The 17,334-nt window shown below is 48.9% G+C and overlaps 1 protein-coding gene across 4 annotated transcripts in view; it reads right to left on the bottom strand.

Annotated features, from left to right (window-relative positions):
* Slc66a2 (solute carrier family 66 member 2) overlaps positions 1-15,461 on the bottom strand; it is a 45,840-nt gene extending 30,379 nt beyond the window's left edge. For 3 of the 4 annotated variants that reach the window (XM_045144595.1, XM_045144597.1, XM_045144599.1), the window contains exons 1-3: positions 15,397-15,451; positions 14,516-14,957; positions 6,635-6,768 (exon numbers count right to left, since the gene is read on the bottom strand). In XM_045144595.1, the coding sequence (XP_045000530.1) occupies positions 6,635-6,768; positions 14,516-14,718 (337 nt within the window). In that variant the 5' untranslated portion in view covers positions 14,719-14,957; positions 15,397-15,451. Of the gene's footprint in view, positions 1-6,634; positions 6,769-14,515; positions 14,958-15,396 lie in introns of all 4 variants that reach the window. The other variant, XM_045144596.1, reaches the window with a different exon arrangement.
* Between the last annotated feature and the right edge of the window lie 1,873 nt (positions 15,462-17,334).

Below are 17,334 nucleotides of genomic sequence, written 5' to 3'. Positions count from 1 at the left end.
AAGTTATATATAAAATATATGCTATATATAATGTTATTATATATCATATGATTAATATAATTATATATTATAATATTAAATTAAATTAAATATAATTTATGTACATAAGGCTGGAGAGATGGCTTAGTGGTTAAGGTGCTTGCCTGCAAAGCCTAAGGACCCAGGTTCAATTCCCCAGTACCCATGTAAGCCAGATGCACAAGGTGGCTCATGTGTTTGGAGTTTGTTCACAATGGCCTGATATGCCCATTCTCTCTCTCTTTCCTCTCTCATAACGTATATTTAAAAAATATATATATAGCTTCTAATCAATTTATTTTTAAAACAGCATTATAAAACAAATTTAAAGTTTTTAAAGTAGCAATGATTGAGATGGGGAAGTAATATGATAGAGAATGGAATTTCAAAGGGGAAAGTTGGGGGGGGAGGGAATTACCATGGGGTATTTTTTATAATCATGGAAAGTGTTAATAAGAATTAAAAAAAATAAATAAATAAATAAAGTAGGGCTGGGGAGATGGTCTAGCAACTAAAAGCACTTGCTTTCAAACCCTGCTGCCCTGGGTTCAATCCCCAGTACTCATGTAAAGCCGGCTGCACAAAGTGGTGCATGCTTCTGAAGTTAATTTGCAGCAGCAAGAGGCCCTGATGTGTCCAGTTTTTCATTCTTTCCCCTCTCTCTACCTCCCTTCCTCTTCACAAATAAATAATTTTTTTGTTTTTTTAATATTTACTTTTTATTTATTTATCTGATAAAGAGAAAAAAAAGAGGCAGATAGAGATAGAGAGAATGGGCATGCCAGAGCCTCTAGCCACTGCAAACAAACTCCAGATGCGTGTGCCACCTTATGAATCTGGCTTACATGGGTCCTGGGTCCTTTGGCTTTGCAGGCAAGTGCTTTAACCACTCAGCAATCGCACCATCCCATAAACAAATATTTTAAATATAAATAAATAAATAAGGGAGCCAAGTGTGGTGGTACACACCTTTAATCCCAACACTTGGGGTACAGAGGTAGGAGGACCACCATGAGTTCAAGGCCACTCTGAGACTACATAGTGAATTCCAGGTCATCCTGGGCTACAGTGATACCCTACCTTAAAAAAAATAAAAATAAAAGGGTGGAGAGATGGCTTAGCAGTTAAGGCACTTGCCTGCAAGGCTAAGGACCAAGGTTTGATTCCCCAGTCCCCATGTAAGCCAGATGCACAAGGCAATGCATGCACCTGGAGTTCATTTGCAGTGGCTAGAAGCCCTAGTATGCCTGTTCTCTCTCTCCCGCTCCTCCTCCTCCTCCTCTTCTTCTTCTTCTTCTTCTTCTCTCTCTCTCTCTCTCTCTCTCTCTCTCTCTCTCTCTCTCTCTCTCTCTCTCTCTCTTCCTCTCTCTCTCAAATAAGTAAATAAATAGAATTAAAAAAAAAAAAAGGAAAATAGGGCTGGAGAGATGGCTTAGCAGTTAAGTGCTTGCCTGTGAAACCTAAGGGACCCCAGTTGGAGGCTCGATTCCACAGGACCCACGTTAGCCAGATGCACAAGGGGATGCACACATCTGGAGTTCGTATGCAGTGGCTGGAAGCCCTGGTGCGCCCTTTCTCTCTCTCTCTCTCTCTCTCTCTCTCTCTCTCTGCCTCTTTCTCTATCTGTCGCTCTCAAATAAATAAAAATAAAACAATTATTTTTTAAAATAAAATAATGTTTAAAAAGTAGAAATAAATCAGAAACAAAGTGACTCAAATGAACCTGCGTATCCCAGAGAACCCAAGAAGAGGCATTCCTGATGACTCCGAGGCCTGTGGCAGCTAGAATATGATCCAAGGTCACGCCACCCTGGAAAGATAGCCCTTAATCGATGTGCTGCTCCAGAAACAGTGTGACTAGCATTATTATTCTGCTTATGCTTTGTGCAGCAGTCAGAATATGGAAACAGAGCTGGGACACAGGTAGGGGACAGAAGAGCCAAGTCTCACTCTAGGGGTCCATCTGGAAGAATCTTTGAGCCTTCACCACTATTGAAGGAACACTACATATCTAATGTTTCTAGCTTACATTAGTTCAGATGGAATATCATCAATGCACCTATAAGAAATGTAGGGCTGGAGAGATGGCTTAGCGGTTAAGCGCTTGCCTGTGAAGCCTAAGGACCCCGGTTCAAGGCTCGATTCCCCAGGTCCCATGTTAGCCAGATGCACAAGGGGGCGCACGCATCTGGAGTTCGTTTGCAGAGGCAGGAGGCCCTGGCGCGCCCATTCTCTCTCTCTCCCTCTATCTGTCTTTCTCTCTGTGTCTGTCACTCTCAAATAAATAAATAAAAAATTTAAAAATAAAAGAAATGTAAATGCTCCTAGGACTTCCAGTGAACTGATAGATGTTGCACTTCCCTCCTGGTGGTAGCTGATGAGAATTCTATGACTCCAAGCCCAATCTCAGGAGATGGCTGCCTGTAGTTAATCTTATTTGACAGAACCCTACACTCATGGATGTAAACCTCTCCCCTCCCTAAGCGCAGGAGAACTCAGACAAAGGACTGTAAAAGGAGCGTAAATCCAGCACAACCAGAGTTCGGGGCCTCTGTCAGGTTTTGGCGTTGGCCAGCAGAGGTCCGCGTGTGAATAAAGGCTCACTCCCTCTCTCTCTGGAAGTGGGTTTTGCTTGATTATGCTCACTGACTCGTTAATTCCTATAACACCAGGAGTTCCATTTCCTGAGAATACCTCCCACTGAACAAGCCAGATGACAACTATGGCCATGCCAATGGTCTCCAATAGCACAGTTCCCTGGAGACTTGGTTCAGTCTGGCCCCGGGGCAGAGGCCACCCAGAGCCTCCTACGCAGATAGAGGAAGGGCCCAGGGAGCCAGCGCTTGCCCCAGCTGAGGGCTCTCACTGGCCAGGACAACACGGTTCTGGAACAAAAAACAAAGGTCGCAGGCAGTTGCCACAGTGCTAGGACTGTAAGCATAGGCTGCTGGGGGGAGAAATTACCAACGGTCTTCTCCAGCTGTGGACCCTACACGACTGGCCAGCCAAGCAAGACGTGCTCACTAGTGGGGACATGACTGTTACGGTGGTAACCAGCTGCTCTGATTAGATCTGAGGCCCACTCCATGAGAGGGAATTCATGCCTGGCACTGAAAGCCTGGTCAAATGCCTAGCTAATAAGGCCCTGGGGGAAAAGCTACTACTGTTGTGGGAATAAATGGATATGCTGTGCTCATCAGGTTGTCCTCTAAATATTTTTGTCTATGCCCATAGATCACTGCTGCTCTCACCTTTTTTTTTTCTTTTTTTTAAATCATTCTAGCCCAAGCTGACCTGGAATTCACTATGTAGTCTCAGGGTAACCTTGAACTCATGAGGAATCCTCCTACCTCAGCCTTCCTAGTGCTGGGATTAAAGGTATGTGCCACCATGCCTGCCAGAAAAGTTTCTTTATGCAGGGAGACTCAAAACTAAACGAAAAGTGCTAAAAAGAAGTGACTCTGAGTGAGAACCTACCTTTGAAAAACAAAAACAAAAACAACAATAAAAAAAAGTGATTAGTCAGTCAGTGCTCAGCACTAAATGAGGTATCATGTCCTCAGAAGACAGGGCAGAAAAGATGAAAGGGGCAGAGGAGAGGGAGAAGCGCCTGGAATGCCGTATTCCAGACATGAAGTGGCTATTGCATTCATGACCTCACAGCAGTTGCCATTACCTACCCAAGACCTGCACGATATTGGGCCTGATCAACATTCTTCGAGGATGGTGGAAGAAGGAGGGGAAAAGAGGCATGAAAAGTATAAGAGGAACTAGTTGGAAAGAAGGGGTTCAGTGGAAGAGAGATGTGGGAGCTCTAGATTAAAAGTACTTAATTTTAGGGCTGGAGAAATGGCTTAGCAGTTAAGGTGCTTGCCTACAAAGCCAAAGGACCTTGGTTCAATTCCCTAGGACCCACGTAAGCCAAATGCACAAGGTGGTGCATGCATCTGGAGTTCATTTGCAGTGGCTGGAAGCCCTGGCATGCCCATTCTCCCTCTCACTCTGTCTCTTTCCCTCTCTCAAATAAATAAATAAAAATAATTTTTTAAAGTACTTAATTTCAAAAAGAAGACAGGGAACTGGGGAGATGGTTCAGCGGTTTAAGGTACTTGCTTGCAAAGCCTGTTGGCCCAGGTTCTATCGCCCAGCCACTCACATAAAGACAGGCAGGCATTCATTTTGTAGCAGCTGGAGACCCTGGTATGAGAGCACGTGCACAGATAAAAACTGTAAAAAGGAGGCTGGAGGGATGGTTTAGCACTTAAGGTGCTTGCCTGGAAAGCCAAAGGGCCCAGCTTTGATTCCCCAGGACCCACATAAACCAGATGCGCAAGATGGTGCATGCATCTGGAGTTTGATTTCAGTGGCTGGTGGCCCTAGTGCACCAATTCTCTCTTTCTCTCATACAAAAATATTAAAAACATTATTTAAGAAAGGGAAGAAGGGCTGAGGGGTTGGCTTAGTGGTTAAGGCATTTGCCTGCAAAGCCAACGGTGCATCTGGCTTGATGTGGGCACCGGGGAACCAAACCTGGGTCATTAGGCTTTGTAGGCAAGTTCCTTAACCACTAAGCCATCTCTCCAACCCCCCTCTGCATTCTTTATATTCAGACAACAAATTACCTACGTAATGTTTTAAATAAGCCTGCCCTTTCATTCATGTTTCTTCCATCACAACTGGCAAATTGAATCAATGACCTTCAAAATTTATAAAAGACAGAGGGCTAGAGAGATGGCTCATCAGTTAAGAGCACTTCCTATGCAAGCATGAGGGCCTAAAGAAGCCTGAGAGACCATGATGGTTTGATCCTCTGGACCCACATTAAATAGCTGGGCACGGCCACACACATCTATAACCCCAATCCCATTGAGAAGCAGAGACCCAAGAATCGCTGGGGCTAGCAATGAAATGGCAAGCTCTGGGATCAATCAGAAACTCCAGCTCAACTTTCCTCTTTGGCTGGAACAATATCAGAGGTAACTAAATGAAAGCTCATCCCAATAGGACAAAAAGGAAAAAGACACTCCAGCTCAAATAAGAATGGACAGAAGAGCAGAGGGACACCTAACAGTCTGCTCCAGGCACCACAGAACACACCTGCCACAGGCAAGCTCATGGGGTAACCTCACAACAATATACATGCATATGCCACACACTCACACACATAAGTTTAAAATATAGACAGCTGGGCATGGTGGCGCACGCCTTTAATCCCAGCACTCGGGAGGCAGAGGTAGGAGGATCCCCGTGAGTTCGAGGCTGCACTGAGACTACAGAGTGAATTCCAGGTCAGCCTGGGCTAGAGTGAGACCCTGCCTCAAAAACAAAAAAAAAAAGAAGAGACAGAGAGAGGGAGAGAGGGAAAGGGAAAGACTTGAGAGATACTCCGGCTCAAGCAACAGGCAGAAGAGCTCAGGCCACCACAGGTGAGCACATGGGGCACCCCAAGGGCACATACATGTGCATACACCACACACATACTGCATATTATATACATGTAGACATACAAGCCAAAAAAAAAAAGTCCAACAGCCAACAGGGCCTAATGCTGCTGGTTGCAAACCAGATTACAGAATGTCATCAGAAGGAATTTCTGCAAAGAATAAAAAATAGATATTCTGAGTTGTCCAAGGTCAAGGAGTGGCCTGGGCTGCCCACGTTCTCACACCGCAGAGCAGGAGGACCCTGCGTGTGCACTCCAGGAGGACGGCGTACTGCATGTGTGTTTAACAAAGTACGTAATAAAGACGTGGTTGCACTGCTAGCCACACAGTCAGAGATAACACTGCCTTCTTGGGCTCCTCTCTCAGTGGCAACATTAAGAGTCTGAATATAAGAAGCGGGAAAGATGGCTTAGCAGCGATTAAGGTGTTTGCCTGCAATGCCAAAGGACCTCGGTTCGATTCCCCAGGACCCACATAAGCCAGATGCACAAGGGGGCACATGCACCTGGAGTTCGTTTGCAGTGGCAGGAAGCCCTGGCACGCCCATCCTGTCAGCCTTTTTCCCTCTCTCAAATAAATAAATATAATTTTTTTAAAAAAAAGGACAAGGGAGGAGCTGGGAGAATGGCTTAGTGATTAAGGCATTTGCCTGCGAAGCCAAAGAACCCAGGATCCACGTAAGCCAGATGCACAAGGTGGCGCATGCATCTGAAGTTCATTTGCAGTGGCTGGAAGCCTATGCCTGTTATCTCTCCCTCTGTGTGTGTGTGTGTGTGTGTGTGTGTGTGTGTGTGTGTCTGTCTGTCTGTCTGTCTGTCTGTCAGTCTGTCTCTTTCCCTCTCTTGCTCTCTCAAATAAATAATCTTTTTTAAGTTTAAAAAAAAAAAAAAAAAGAGTCTGGATACGACCAGAAAGGGCCAGGACCATGAGTTAAAACCTCACTCAAATCCCAGCAGGGAAAGTCTTATCTTGGATCCTTTGAAATGGCAACAGTTGAGTCAGTTACAAAGCTGAAAATGTCACTTATCGGTGACAGATAATGACCACTTAGTAAAATGAGAGCTGCTGAGATAACTAGAGCGGCTTTCTGCCCCACCCAACGAACAAGAGCCCAGTCTGGTGTGCCGACTGCAGTCAGCGAGGCTTTCTTTCCAGAAGTTGTGGCCACCCACCTGCAAAGGAGCGGCGCTTCACGCTCAGCTCGTTGGCCACGCGGACCTCTGTGCAGAGTTTCAGCATCAGCAGCATGGTGAGGATCATGACAATGCTCTGCCACAGCAGCGGGGACTCAAAGTGCCTTCCAAACCTGGCACGGAGAGACAAGAGATCGTGTCACCAGGGAAGTGGATGCCAACCCCCAGCTGGTACTTCCAGCAGCCGGGACCTGGGTAGCATCCAGGAAAAGAGTCTCTGGGAGAGAGGGTCTTTGGTACTATTGTAGCCCTGGTACTTCTGGGTTCATGTGGGACAGGGCTAGAATGGGGATGGAGCTTAAGACCCAGACTTGGCAGGAGACCCTGAGTACTGTGCCCACACAGGGCTTTTCCAAGTCCCATGTCTTCCTGTCAGGGCCATGTGCTGGCATGGGAAGACCCTCTATGCCTGCACCCCTGCCAAGGCCCAGTCTTGACCAGATAAGACACCATTTCCAACCCACAGTAGCCCTGCTTGCTGCATGGAATGGAGGTGGGTCTCCAGCACAGACCAGTATCTATGGAGGACAAGCAGCCTTGTGCAAACTGTCCACACATATTCTTCACCAGCGAGAGAAAAGGCATCTGAGGGCTTTCTCCATTGCCAGAGGACTCTCCCTCCAAAATCTCCTTCCTCCACCTCAGACCTCCCTGTCCAGGGCCACTCTCCCTCCCTGAGTGTCCCTCCCAATCGCAGGTTCCCACCAGGGTTGAACATCTCAACATAGGCCATAGGGCGCTAAGGGTAGAACCACAAGGGGGATGTCACCCCTTGCCCTTTGCCAAGCAGAACACCCTGGGGCTGTGACAATGTAGACAACCCTACATCCCACCACTAAAGGATTAACCTGGGCACATGGGCCTTAAACAAGTCCCAACCCTTATCCTAACCACACTGCTGGGGAGCAAAAGCCCAGGCTACAATTGGCCTCAGAGTTTACCTGGCTTGAAAACTATTTCGAAGACCTTCATTGGTAGATGGCACACCAAACTCACGAGATCCTATACAGCACCCATATCCCCACCCACTCCTGAAAAAATGTCAAGGAATTTACTGGTCTCCTGGGGGACCTGAGTCACCTCCAGGACTGGCTGAAGGGCACAGCCAGCAGCTCCTAAGCCAGCACACAGCAGGAACATGGTCACAGGCCAACCCAGAAATAAGTCTCACAGACCCAGCGCCAGCACCAAGCTTGGCTCAGGGGATACCAAACCACCACACCCACCATCTGGCCACTGTGATAGCAGCTCACCAAAATTACTCCATAAATGAAAATCAAAAAAGACGCCGTGGGGCTGGAGAGATGGCTTAGCGGTTAAGCGCTTGCTTATGAAGCCTAAGGACCCCGGTTCAAGGCTCAATTCCCCAGGACCCACGTTAGCCAGATGCACAAGGGGGTGCAGCATCTAGAGTTCATTTGTAGTGGCTGGAAGCCCTGGCGCGCCCATTCTCTCTCTCTCTCTCTCTCTCTCTGCCTCTTTCTCTGTCTGTCGCTCTCAAATAAATAAATAAAAATAAACCAAAAAAAATTTTTTTACAAAAAAAAAGACGCCGTGGAGCTAGAGAGATGGTTCAGTTATTAAAGGTGCTTGCTTGCAAAGCCTGACTGCCCAGGTCCAAATCCCCAGTACCCACATAAAGGTAAATGCACAAAGTGGCACACGGGTCTGAAGTTCGTTTGCAGTGGCAGGGTGACCCAACATGCCCATATTCATATTCTCTGTCTCTCCCTTCCTCTCTCTCTAATATATAAATGAAAATGTGTTTTTAAAAAGGGGGAGAGGGCAGGAGAGATGGCTTAGCAGTTAAGGCGTTTGCCTGCAAAGCTAAAGAACCCAGGTTCAATTCCCATTACTCACATAAGCCAGATGCACAAGGGGTCTAGAGTTTGTTTGCAGTGGCTAGAGGCCCTGGCGTGCCTATTCTTTTTCTCTCTTTCTCTCAGACAAATAGATAAAAATGACGTATTTTTTTAATATGCCACATCACTGGAGAGGCAAAGGTAGAAGGACCACTGTGAGTTAGAGGCCACCCTGAGAATACATAATGAATTCCAGGTCAACCTGGGCTAAAGTGAGACCCTACCTCAAAAAAAAAAAAAAAAGTGGAGGCAGAGCTTGAACAGACCAGCTGTGTTCCCAGGATCTGTTCCCAGGGTCTGTTCCCAGGATCCTGCGGTCACCATGCTGCCCCCAGGCTCATGCACCTGTGTGTGATCTAAGACCCTGACCCCACTGTCTTTGCTTATAAGTGAAGATGATAACCCCAAGGCTATTGGCAAACAGAGCCAAGCCTCCAGTTGCTTCTAAGAACTGTTCTCCATGGGCTACCTGGCTGGCAGCTTGCCTATGGAGGTCAGGCAACAAAAGAGGTAAGGGGCTTAGAGATGGCTTAGCGGTTAAGCGCTTGCCTGTGAAGCCTAAGGAACCTGGTTTGAGGCTCAATTCCCCAGGACCCACATTAGCCAGATGCACAAGGGGGCGCACGTGTCTGGAGTTCATTTGCAGTGGTTGGAAGCCCTGGCGCGCCTATTCTCTCTCTTTCTCTCTCTGTCTCTTTCTCTGTCTGTTGCTCTCAAAATAAATAAATAAAAATAAACAAAAAAAATTTTAAAAGAAAAGAGGTAAGGCCCTATTTGAGGGCCACATGAGGCTGGGGGTGTAACTTTTAGAATAAGCTGACACCTGTCACTAGAAAGACTATGGAGGAAAAAATCAAAGTTTGTTTTCCCATCCACCACACAGTCAGTCCTAGCGAGGGTCCTCAGTAAAGGAGGAGAGAGCTTACAATGAGCGCAAGGGAGCAAAGCTGAGGGTTGCGTTGGCTTTATGAGAAAACGGCTAAAATGCAACACAGAATTTCAAAAGGCACAACTTCCCCTAAAAGACATACAAGGAACAAAATAAACAGAGAAACTATATTTAATATAATTTTAAAAGATAATCTAGGGCTGGAGACATAGCTCAGCTATTAAAGGCATTTGCCTGCAAAGCCTGAAAACCAGGGATTGATTCCCCAGTACCCAGGTAAAGCCACACTCATAGAGTGGCACATGCATCTGGAGTTCATTTGCAGAGGCAAGAAGCTCTGGTTCCCCATCTTTTTCTTTTTCTCTCCTTGCAAATAAATAAAATATTAATAAATAATAATAATCTAAGCCAGGTATAGTGGCACATGCCTTTAATCACAGCCCTCAAGAAGCAGAGGTAGGAGAATCACTGTGAGTTTTGAGGCCAGCCTGGGATTACAGAGTGAGTGCCAGGTCAGCCTAGGCTAGAGTGAGCCACTACCTCAAAAAAAAAAAAAGGGTGGGGGGGGACTGGAGAAATGGCTCAACAGTTAAAGGTACTTGCTTGCAAAGCCTGACAGTCCAGGTTTGGTTCCTCAGTACCCACATAAAGCCAGACATACTAGATAGGACATTCATCTAGAGTTCACTTACAGTGATAGGAAGTCTCTTTCAAATAAAATATTTTTTAATAAATAAAAATAAAGCCGGGTGTGGTGGCACACGCCTTTAATCCCAGCACTTGGGAGGCAGAGGTAGGAGGATCGCCATGAGTTCAAAGCCACCCTGAGATGACAGAGTTAATTCCAGGTCAGCCTGGACCAGAGTGAGACCCTACCTCAAAAAACCAAAAGAAAAATAATAATAATAAAAAATAAAATAAAAATAGGGAGCCAGGCGTGGTGGCATATGCCTTAATCCCAGTACTTGGGAGGCAGAGGTAGGAGGATTGCCATGAATTCAAGGCACCCTGAGACTACATAGTGAATACCAGGTCAGCCTGGGCTAGAGTGAGACCCTACCTCAAAAACAAAAGGCACAAAAAATAAAAACAGGGGTTGGAGAAATGGTTTAGCAGGCCTAAGGACCCAGGTTCAATTCCCCGGTACCTACCTAAGACAGATGCACAAGGTGGCACATGCATCTGGAGTTAGTATGCAGTGGTTGGAGGCCCTGGTGCACTCATTCTCTCTATCTGCTTCCCCCCACCTTCTCTCTAATAAATAAATAAATAAATAAATAAAAGTTAAAAATAAAACAAAATAAAGATAATCTAAATAAAGGTGCCATTTCTTGTCAAAATTAACAATAGAGCCGGGCGTGGTGGCGCACGCCTTTAATCCCAGCACTCGGGAGGCAGAGGTAGGAGAATAGCCGTGAGTTCAAGGCCACCCTGAGACTCCATAGTGAATTCCAGGTCAGCCTGGGCTAGAGTGAGACCCTACCTCAAAAAAACAAAAAACAAAAAAAATTAATAATAGTCTGTGCTGGTGACTTTATTTCATCTCCTGCACCTCTTCGGAGGTCAAGTGGCCACTGGCCAGTGTGGACCAGCTGCTCAGAACAGCTCTGGATTTGTCCAAAGGTTCTTATAGGAATGAGAACTGGCACTACTGATGGGTGACCAACCAGGCTGATCAACTCCAGCAACTGGTCCTATGGAGGGTAACTTCTCCAAGCCCCAAAGTAACAGAAGTCAGGCAGAAAAGCAGTTGTAAAATCAAAGCGCCACCTCAGTAGTGGACTGTTACCGCGGCTCAGATACAACGTTTCACTCTCACAGCTGAGAGCCGCTGGCCAGCAATGGCAGTGTCTGAGCATCACCGCCTTTGTTCCATCAGATTGGGGCTGAGAACTCTGCCCAGGAGAGCCTGAAACTCTGGGCTCCGACCCCACCCATTTGCCCATCCTGTCTCTACCTCTCATGGCCTGCAACACTCGCTTCAGGATCACTTGGTACTGGCTTCTGACATTACAGATGCCAAGCCCTGCCACCTGCGTTTCATGACAAAGTCTGAAGAAGGTTACCTTGACAAAGCGACAGGGTTGTAAGACGCATGAGAGCTCCGCAAGCTTCAGAATCCCGGGGCTCCACACGGTTAAGTCAGCACCTCTCTATTGTACTGTCAAGCCAACCGAAGCAATGCACCAAACCTTCTACAGAGGTAGAACGCTTCCTATAGGGACTGGGGTTGTGAGGTCTGCGTCCCAGCTAACACTGGGAAACCACTTAAGGGTTATAATTCCACCACTTTCCCAGTGCCCTGTCTCACGCGGAGCTTGGCACAGTCCCAATCTGCTCTCCTTCCTCCACTGCGAGGGATGGTATGCATGGAGTGAAGGGTATGAACATGTTCCTGTTAAAAACACAGACCCTGGAGCCTCTGGCTGTCCCTGTACAAAAGTCATGAAGTCTGAGAGACTGCTGACCAGTGAAGCCCAGAGAGGCACCCCAAGATTAAGTCTATAGGAGTCCCCATGGAGAGCCATGGAAAGACCCTCCTATTACCTTGAAGCAATGGGGTCTCTACACAGGGGAGCGGCATCCAGATTCTTCCCCAGACCTCTGGCCCTTCACACTTGTAAGGAGCAGGAAAGGTCTTTGCCTCAGTGGAGATGCCCAGTAGGGCCAGCATCCCTCTGCTCCTCCCTCACACTTTCCAGAATTCTAGAATGCACTGTGGAGCTGAAGCTCTGTGTATTGTTGTTACACAGAAGCCCTGGGTACCCCAGAGCAGCTTGGGTTAAAGATTCTATGGAAGAGACTACTTATGAACTGTACTTGGGGGAGCCCAACTACCCCCCCACACACACACCCATGAAAAGTATTTGAGGACCACTTCAGAGGCCCCAGGCAAAGGTGAGAAGGCCCACCCCCATGCCCTTCCCCACTGGAGCCCACCAGGACACTGGGCTCACTTCTGACTTCTCCAAACCAAAATGTACATTCGATGTTTGTTTGGTTTTTTGGGGGGTTTTTTTGTGGTATTTTTTTCATAATTTTGAACAAAAAGCATACTGGGCAAAACCCATGTGGTAGCAACGTCAGGTAGTTCTCTCCACTGCTTTGGAGAAAATGTATTCCTCAACCCTGAAGGTGAGTATGCTGTTCTAAGAGTGAGCCTGGGTTGCACTGGGCAACCTGCCCAAGAGCCTGACTCCACCCGGTGTGCAGAGTGTAAACAACAGTAATGGGCATACGGAGCAATAATGGGTTATAGGCAAGGATCTCCTATCAGCTGTAGACTAACTTCAGGCCACCTCAAAGCATCCAGCCAGCATACTCGTTAGCTGGGAGTCTCTACCCTTAATCCAGACAAAAATACAAGGAAGGAATTTTCAAAACACAGTTTTCCACCTTCCCTTTTAATTTTTATTGTTTTGTGTGTGTGTGCGTGTGTGTGTGTTTTGGTTTTTTGTTTTTTCCCTTTTTTTTAAATATTTTATTATTTTATTATTATTTATTTATTTATTTGAGAGCAACAGACACAGAGAGAAAGACAGATAGAGGGAGAGAGAGAGAATGGACGCGCCAGGGCCTCCAGCCTCTGCAAACGAACTCCAGACGCGTGCACCCCCTTGTGCATCTGGCTAACGTGGGGCTTGGGGAACCGAGCCTCGAACCGGGGTCCTTAGGCTTCACAGGCAAGCGCTTAACCGCTAAGCCATTTCTCCAGCCCGTTTTTTGCTTTTTTGAGGTGGGGTCTCACTCTAACCCAGGCTGACCTGGAATAATTCACTATGTAGTCTCAGACTGATCTTGAACTCAAAGCAATCCTCTTACCTCTGCCTCTTGAGTGTTGGGATTAAAGGCATGTGCCACCATGCCCAGCCTTCCAGCTTTTTTTTTTCTTTTTTGGGTGGGGGATGGGTTCAAGGTAAGGTCTCACTCTAGCCCAGATAAGAACCCACTGACCGTTCCTACAGAAGTCGCCTGGTCTCATGAAGGTGATGTCCTTCAATTCTGCTAATACCATACTCTGCCACAGAGTCGAACTATTCCAGGACGACAGGGGTCAACTCACTAGCTCATTTCCTAAGAATCCCAAGGGGAGACCAAAAGCCCACTCCATGGAATCAGTGAGCCCAGGCCTGGGACAGATCTCAAAGGAGCTGAGAATACTTCCACTCATGAACTGGGGCAGGCATGCTCCACAAACAACACACTTCAAAGTGGGTGTGTTTTATTTGATCTAGATTATACCTCACTGGAGTTGATTTAAATACTAATTAGCAAGAAGGCAGATAGTTACATGACTGCACCAAGAGTAAGCAAAAAACTAAAAAGCAGAGCTGGGCCACCAGCTCCCTGGAGTCCTGATTACTGACTTCAGAAGCCAACGAACGTTAAGAGAACTGCAAAGGCTTGTGTGCACAGAGGCCTGAGACCATCCACAATAAAAGAAAATTCCAGATATTTTAGACCTGAGGATAAAGCTAATGAGAACTTTTTATTATTATTTTTTTTCTCTGAAAACTCACCCTCCCAGGTGTATCTGGCTTTAATGACTGTTAAAATTAACTTCAACTTCCTCAGCAGAATGCAAATGACAGTAAGAGGAAATCGGCCAGAGAGAAGCAAGAAAAATAGCTTCTCTGTAAGTACTATCAGGGAAGTCTGACTGCCTAAGAAACAAAACCACACACAAGAAGGTAGTGAGAAGAGGTGGTACAAGGTCCTCCCCACAAGCCCAGTTTTCATGATCCCCCCACACACACACCAACTCCCCCCAACATGCAGGTAAAGAAAGGCAGGGACCCAGGGGCACTGCCCACAGAGAGGCTTCAGAACTTTCCCAAGAAGGTAAGGGGACATTCAATGAACCTGGAGATTTCATTTAAGATTTTCTCCTCCAAGCTTGTCACTATTCTGGGAAATGATGCACCCTGAGGAGCTCGGTGACTGCTAAAACCACCATTGCGAAAAGAGAGCCAGCACTTCCCGAGGTCCCGCGGAGGAAGTGGCTAAAAGTGGCTCCAAGGCAGTTCTAAGTGATACCCGAACTCCTCCTCCCCTCAATGACAAAGCCATCTCTCGGAAAGCCACACCGTATGAATGTCACCAACTTACCAGAAGAGTATCCGTAAAATATTGGCCACCAGTAACACCAGACACACGTGGGTGGAGAAGCCATCGGCGTTCTGAGTCCTCCGGATGTCCCTGTATTGCGGGATGTACGGCACCACTCCTCCGAAGACCATGGCCCCAGCGGCCACCCAGGACACCAGCTGGTGCAGCGGGACCAGAAGCCAACCCAAGCCTTCCGCTTCCATCGCCAACACCCCGGCCACACTGAGGGTCCGCGACGTCCACCTGGCCCCAGGCCTCCGTGTGCCTCCCGGGCCCCTGGGTCCACACGCTGACCGTCAGTCACCTCCACATGGCCGCCGCTACCCTGCGCAGTCCTCCACCATCCTGGCCTGGCAAGGGGGGTGGGGATGAGACTGCTAAAGCTTTGGGCAGGAACTTGGCCTGGGCGCACCCGTGCCGGACCTGGAGCCTAGGACATGGCCTGGGGGCGAGGGGGGGGTGGAAACAGTGAGATCTGTGTTCCCTCCCACAGAGCCCCGAAAGTCGAGGGTGACCCGGGGCGCTTGGCCGGGGCCAGGACCCCTTTGCACCACCCGGGGGAGACTTGGGGAAGCTGGAGACGCGCGCGCGGCCATCTGTCTGCAGAGCGCCAGAGTGGAGGGAGGAGGGCGCACGGCAGGGTTGAGGTAGGAAAGGGGGACATCACCACGGCTCAATCACCGCGGGGGTGACGCGGCCCTGGGACCGGACGGTCCTGCCCGCGGAGGCGGGGGGAAGGGAGGGCGCGCGGCCTGGCGGGGTGCTGTGACTGCGCCCCCAGACCCCGCGTCCTCCGCTTCCCGCAGGGGCGGCTCCGCGGGGCGGTGCACAGGAGTGGGATGTAGGCTGTGTGGGGGGGGGGAATAACCAGCGATCCTTACCAGTCGTGTGGCGCCTGTCCGTCGGTCGGTCCCTCAATCCCCGCGAGCGGGAACCACGCCCCGTAACGTCACAATGGAGCCCCGCCCACTCCTGGCCAGCCTGGCGGCGCCTCTGGGTCCTAGCTCTCACCAGGCGATGGGGTGTTAGGGTGGAAGAAACCAGGGTGGGGGCTTAGCTTTGCCAAAGTATCGGTGTCGTCCCCATCCTCCCCCCCCCCCCGCCCCCGGCCTGCATGGCCCGGCTGAGCTTTCAGGCCAAATGCCAAGTGAACCTGTCTCCAGATGCCTCTGTGCGTGCGCAATGGGCTGCCTGGATGCAGCTGCGGGGCCACGGAGAGCTCAGGATGTTGCAAAGAGGGCGGTCACCCTGGTTAGGGCCCAGGCCCGCGACGCCACCCGCGTGGGGATTTCAAGGGTCTTTGCAAGACTTATCTGAAGGAGCCTGTGTGTGGCTTAGGCTGGGAAGTTGACAGCATTAGGAAGGAGGCAGCTGAGCCCTGGAGAGAAACAGCTCTCAGAAGGGAAGCAGACACCCACCCACCACACGTGGGTCTCCATCCCAAAGCAAGTAAGCACCCAGCGGCCCTGGGCCCTTGTCGACACACCGACTGCCCTGGGTGACTCCCCGGGGCTGGCGTCTGCACTCACAGTGACTGCGCCTCCTCTCCCGCTTGGGGTGTGCGAGATGACTCTCTGGATGCTTAATGACAGCAAAAGGATATAGGAGGCCAGGCGTGATGACACACGCTTTTAATCCCAGCACTCAGAGGTAGAAAGGTCCCAGTGTGGCAGAGGTAAGAGGATTGCTGTGAGTTCAAGGCCAGCCTCAGACTACATAGTGAATTCCAGGTCAGCCTGGGCTAGAGTGAGAGCCTGCCTTGAAATTTTTTAAAAAGAGAGGGAACAGCTGGGGCATGGTGGCTCGCGCCTTTAATCCCAGCACGTGGGAGGCAGAGGGAGGAGGATCGCCGTGAGTTCGAGGACACCCTGAGAAGACCTAGTGAATTCCAGGTCAGCCTCAGCTAGAGTGAGACCGTACCTGGAAAAAGAAAAAAGAGAGAGAGAGAGAGAGAGGGAACATAGGAATTCCTGAGTATGTGTCCCCTGACCCCAAAGTAAATAGTGGTGGGCTACCCGAGCTGAGTGTGCGGAGCCAGCACCCTGTCTGCCTGCTGGCGCTTACGCAGTGAGACTTAAATGAAGGGAGCGCAGGATGCCTCCGTGGGACCAGGCCGCTCTTCTGCACAGCAGAAATGCCACAAAGGAGAGAGTGTGGGTAGCCGCAGTCCCCGGGCACGCCTGGACACCAGTCTCCTCACTAGTTATCTACAAATGCCTGGCCCTGCTTTGCAGCTGGTTGGTTTTGTGGGAAAGTTAAGAGCAACTGCAGGACAAGCCTGACTGTCCAGAGGCCTCTAGATAAAGTCCAGGAAGCGCTCACCCTCCTGAGGAGCCACGCAGCCACTTAACCACTTCCTGAGTCAACGCTTGCAGTGTTCAGAACCACCAGGAAGGAGCAAGGGCATGAATAAACAGAGAACTGGGAGGCGGGAGGGGGAGGGGAGAGGTTCCTATTTAACTGCGCGCTCCCCAAGCTCCAGAGCCTAGAATGTTTTGTTCTGACTCTCACTGATGTGCTGAGGGGGTTTCAGCTGCTCACCTAGCTTGTCTTGCATATGACAGGGGGTACCTCCAGGAATACAGAAGCTAGGAGCTTACAATCTTGCATCGCCGTCCAGGACGCCACCCCATGGGGATCTCCAGTAAGGAGAGCTGCAATCTGCCTCTGTGTGTGTGTGTGTGTGTGTTTGTACCAGTCTTTTTATTCATATTTTTGGCAAATTTTATACATACGTGGGTGATGTATTTTCATCATAATTTTTGCCCATTGCTTTCTCTTGACCCCCCCCACCTCCTTCCGCTGAACCCCTCCCTTCT

The sequence above is a fragment of the Jaculus jaculus genome, chromosome 2, assembly GCF_020740685.1.
Source record: "Jaculus jaculus isolate mJacJac1 chromosome 2, mJacJac1.mat.Y.cur, whole genome shotgun sequence".
Classification (NCBI taxonomy): Eukaryota; Metazoa; Chordata; class Mammalia; order Rodentia; family Dipodidae; genus Jaculus; species Jaculus jaculus.
The sequence above is the reverse complement of the archived record's forward strand: the minus strand, read 5'-3'. Positions and strand labels throughout refer to the sequence as shown.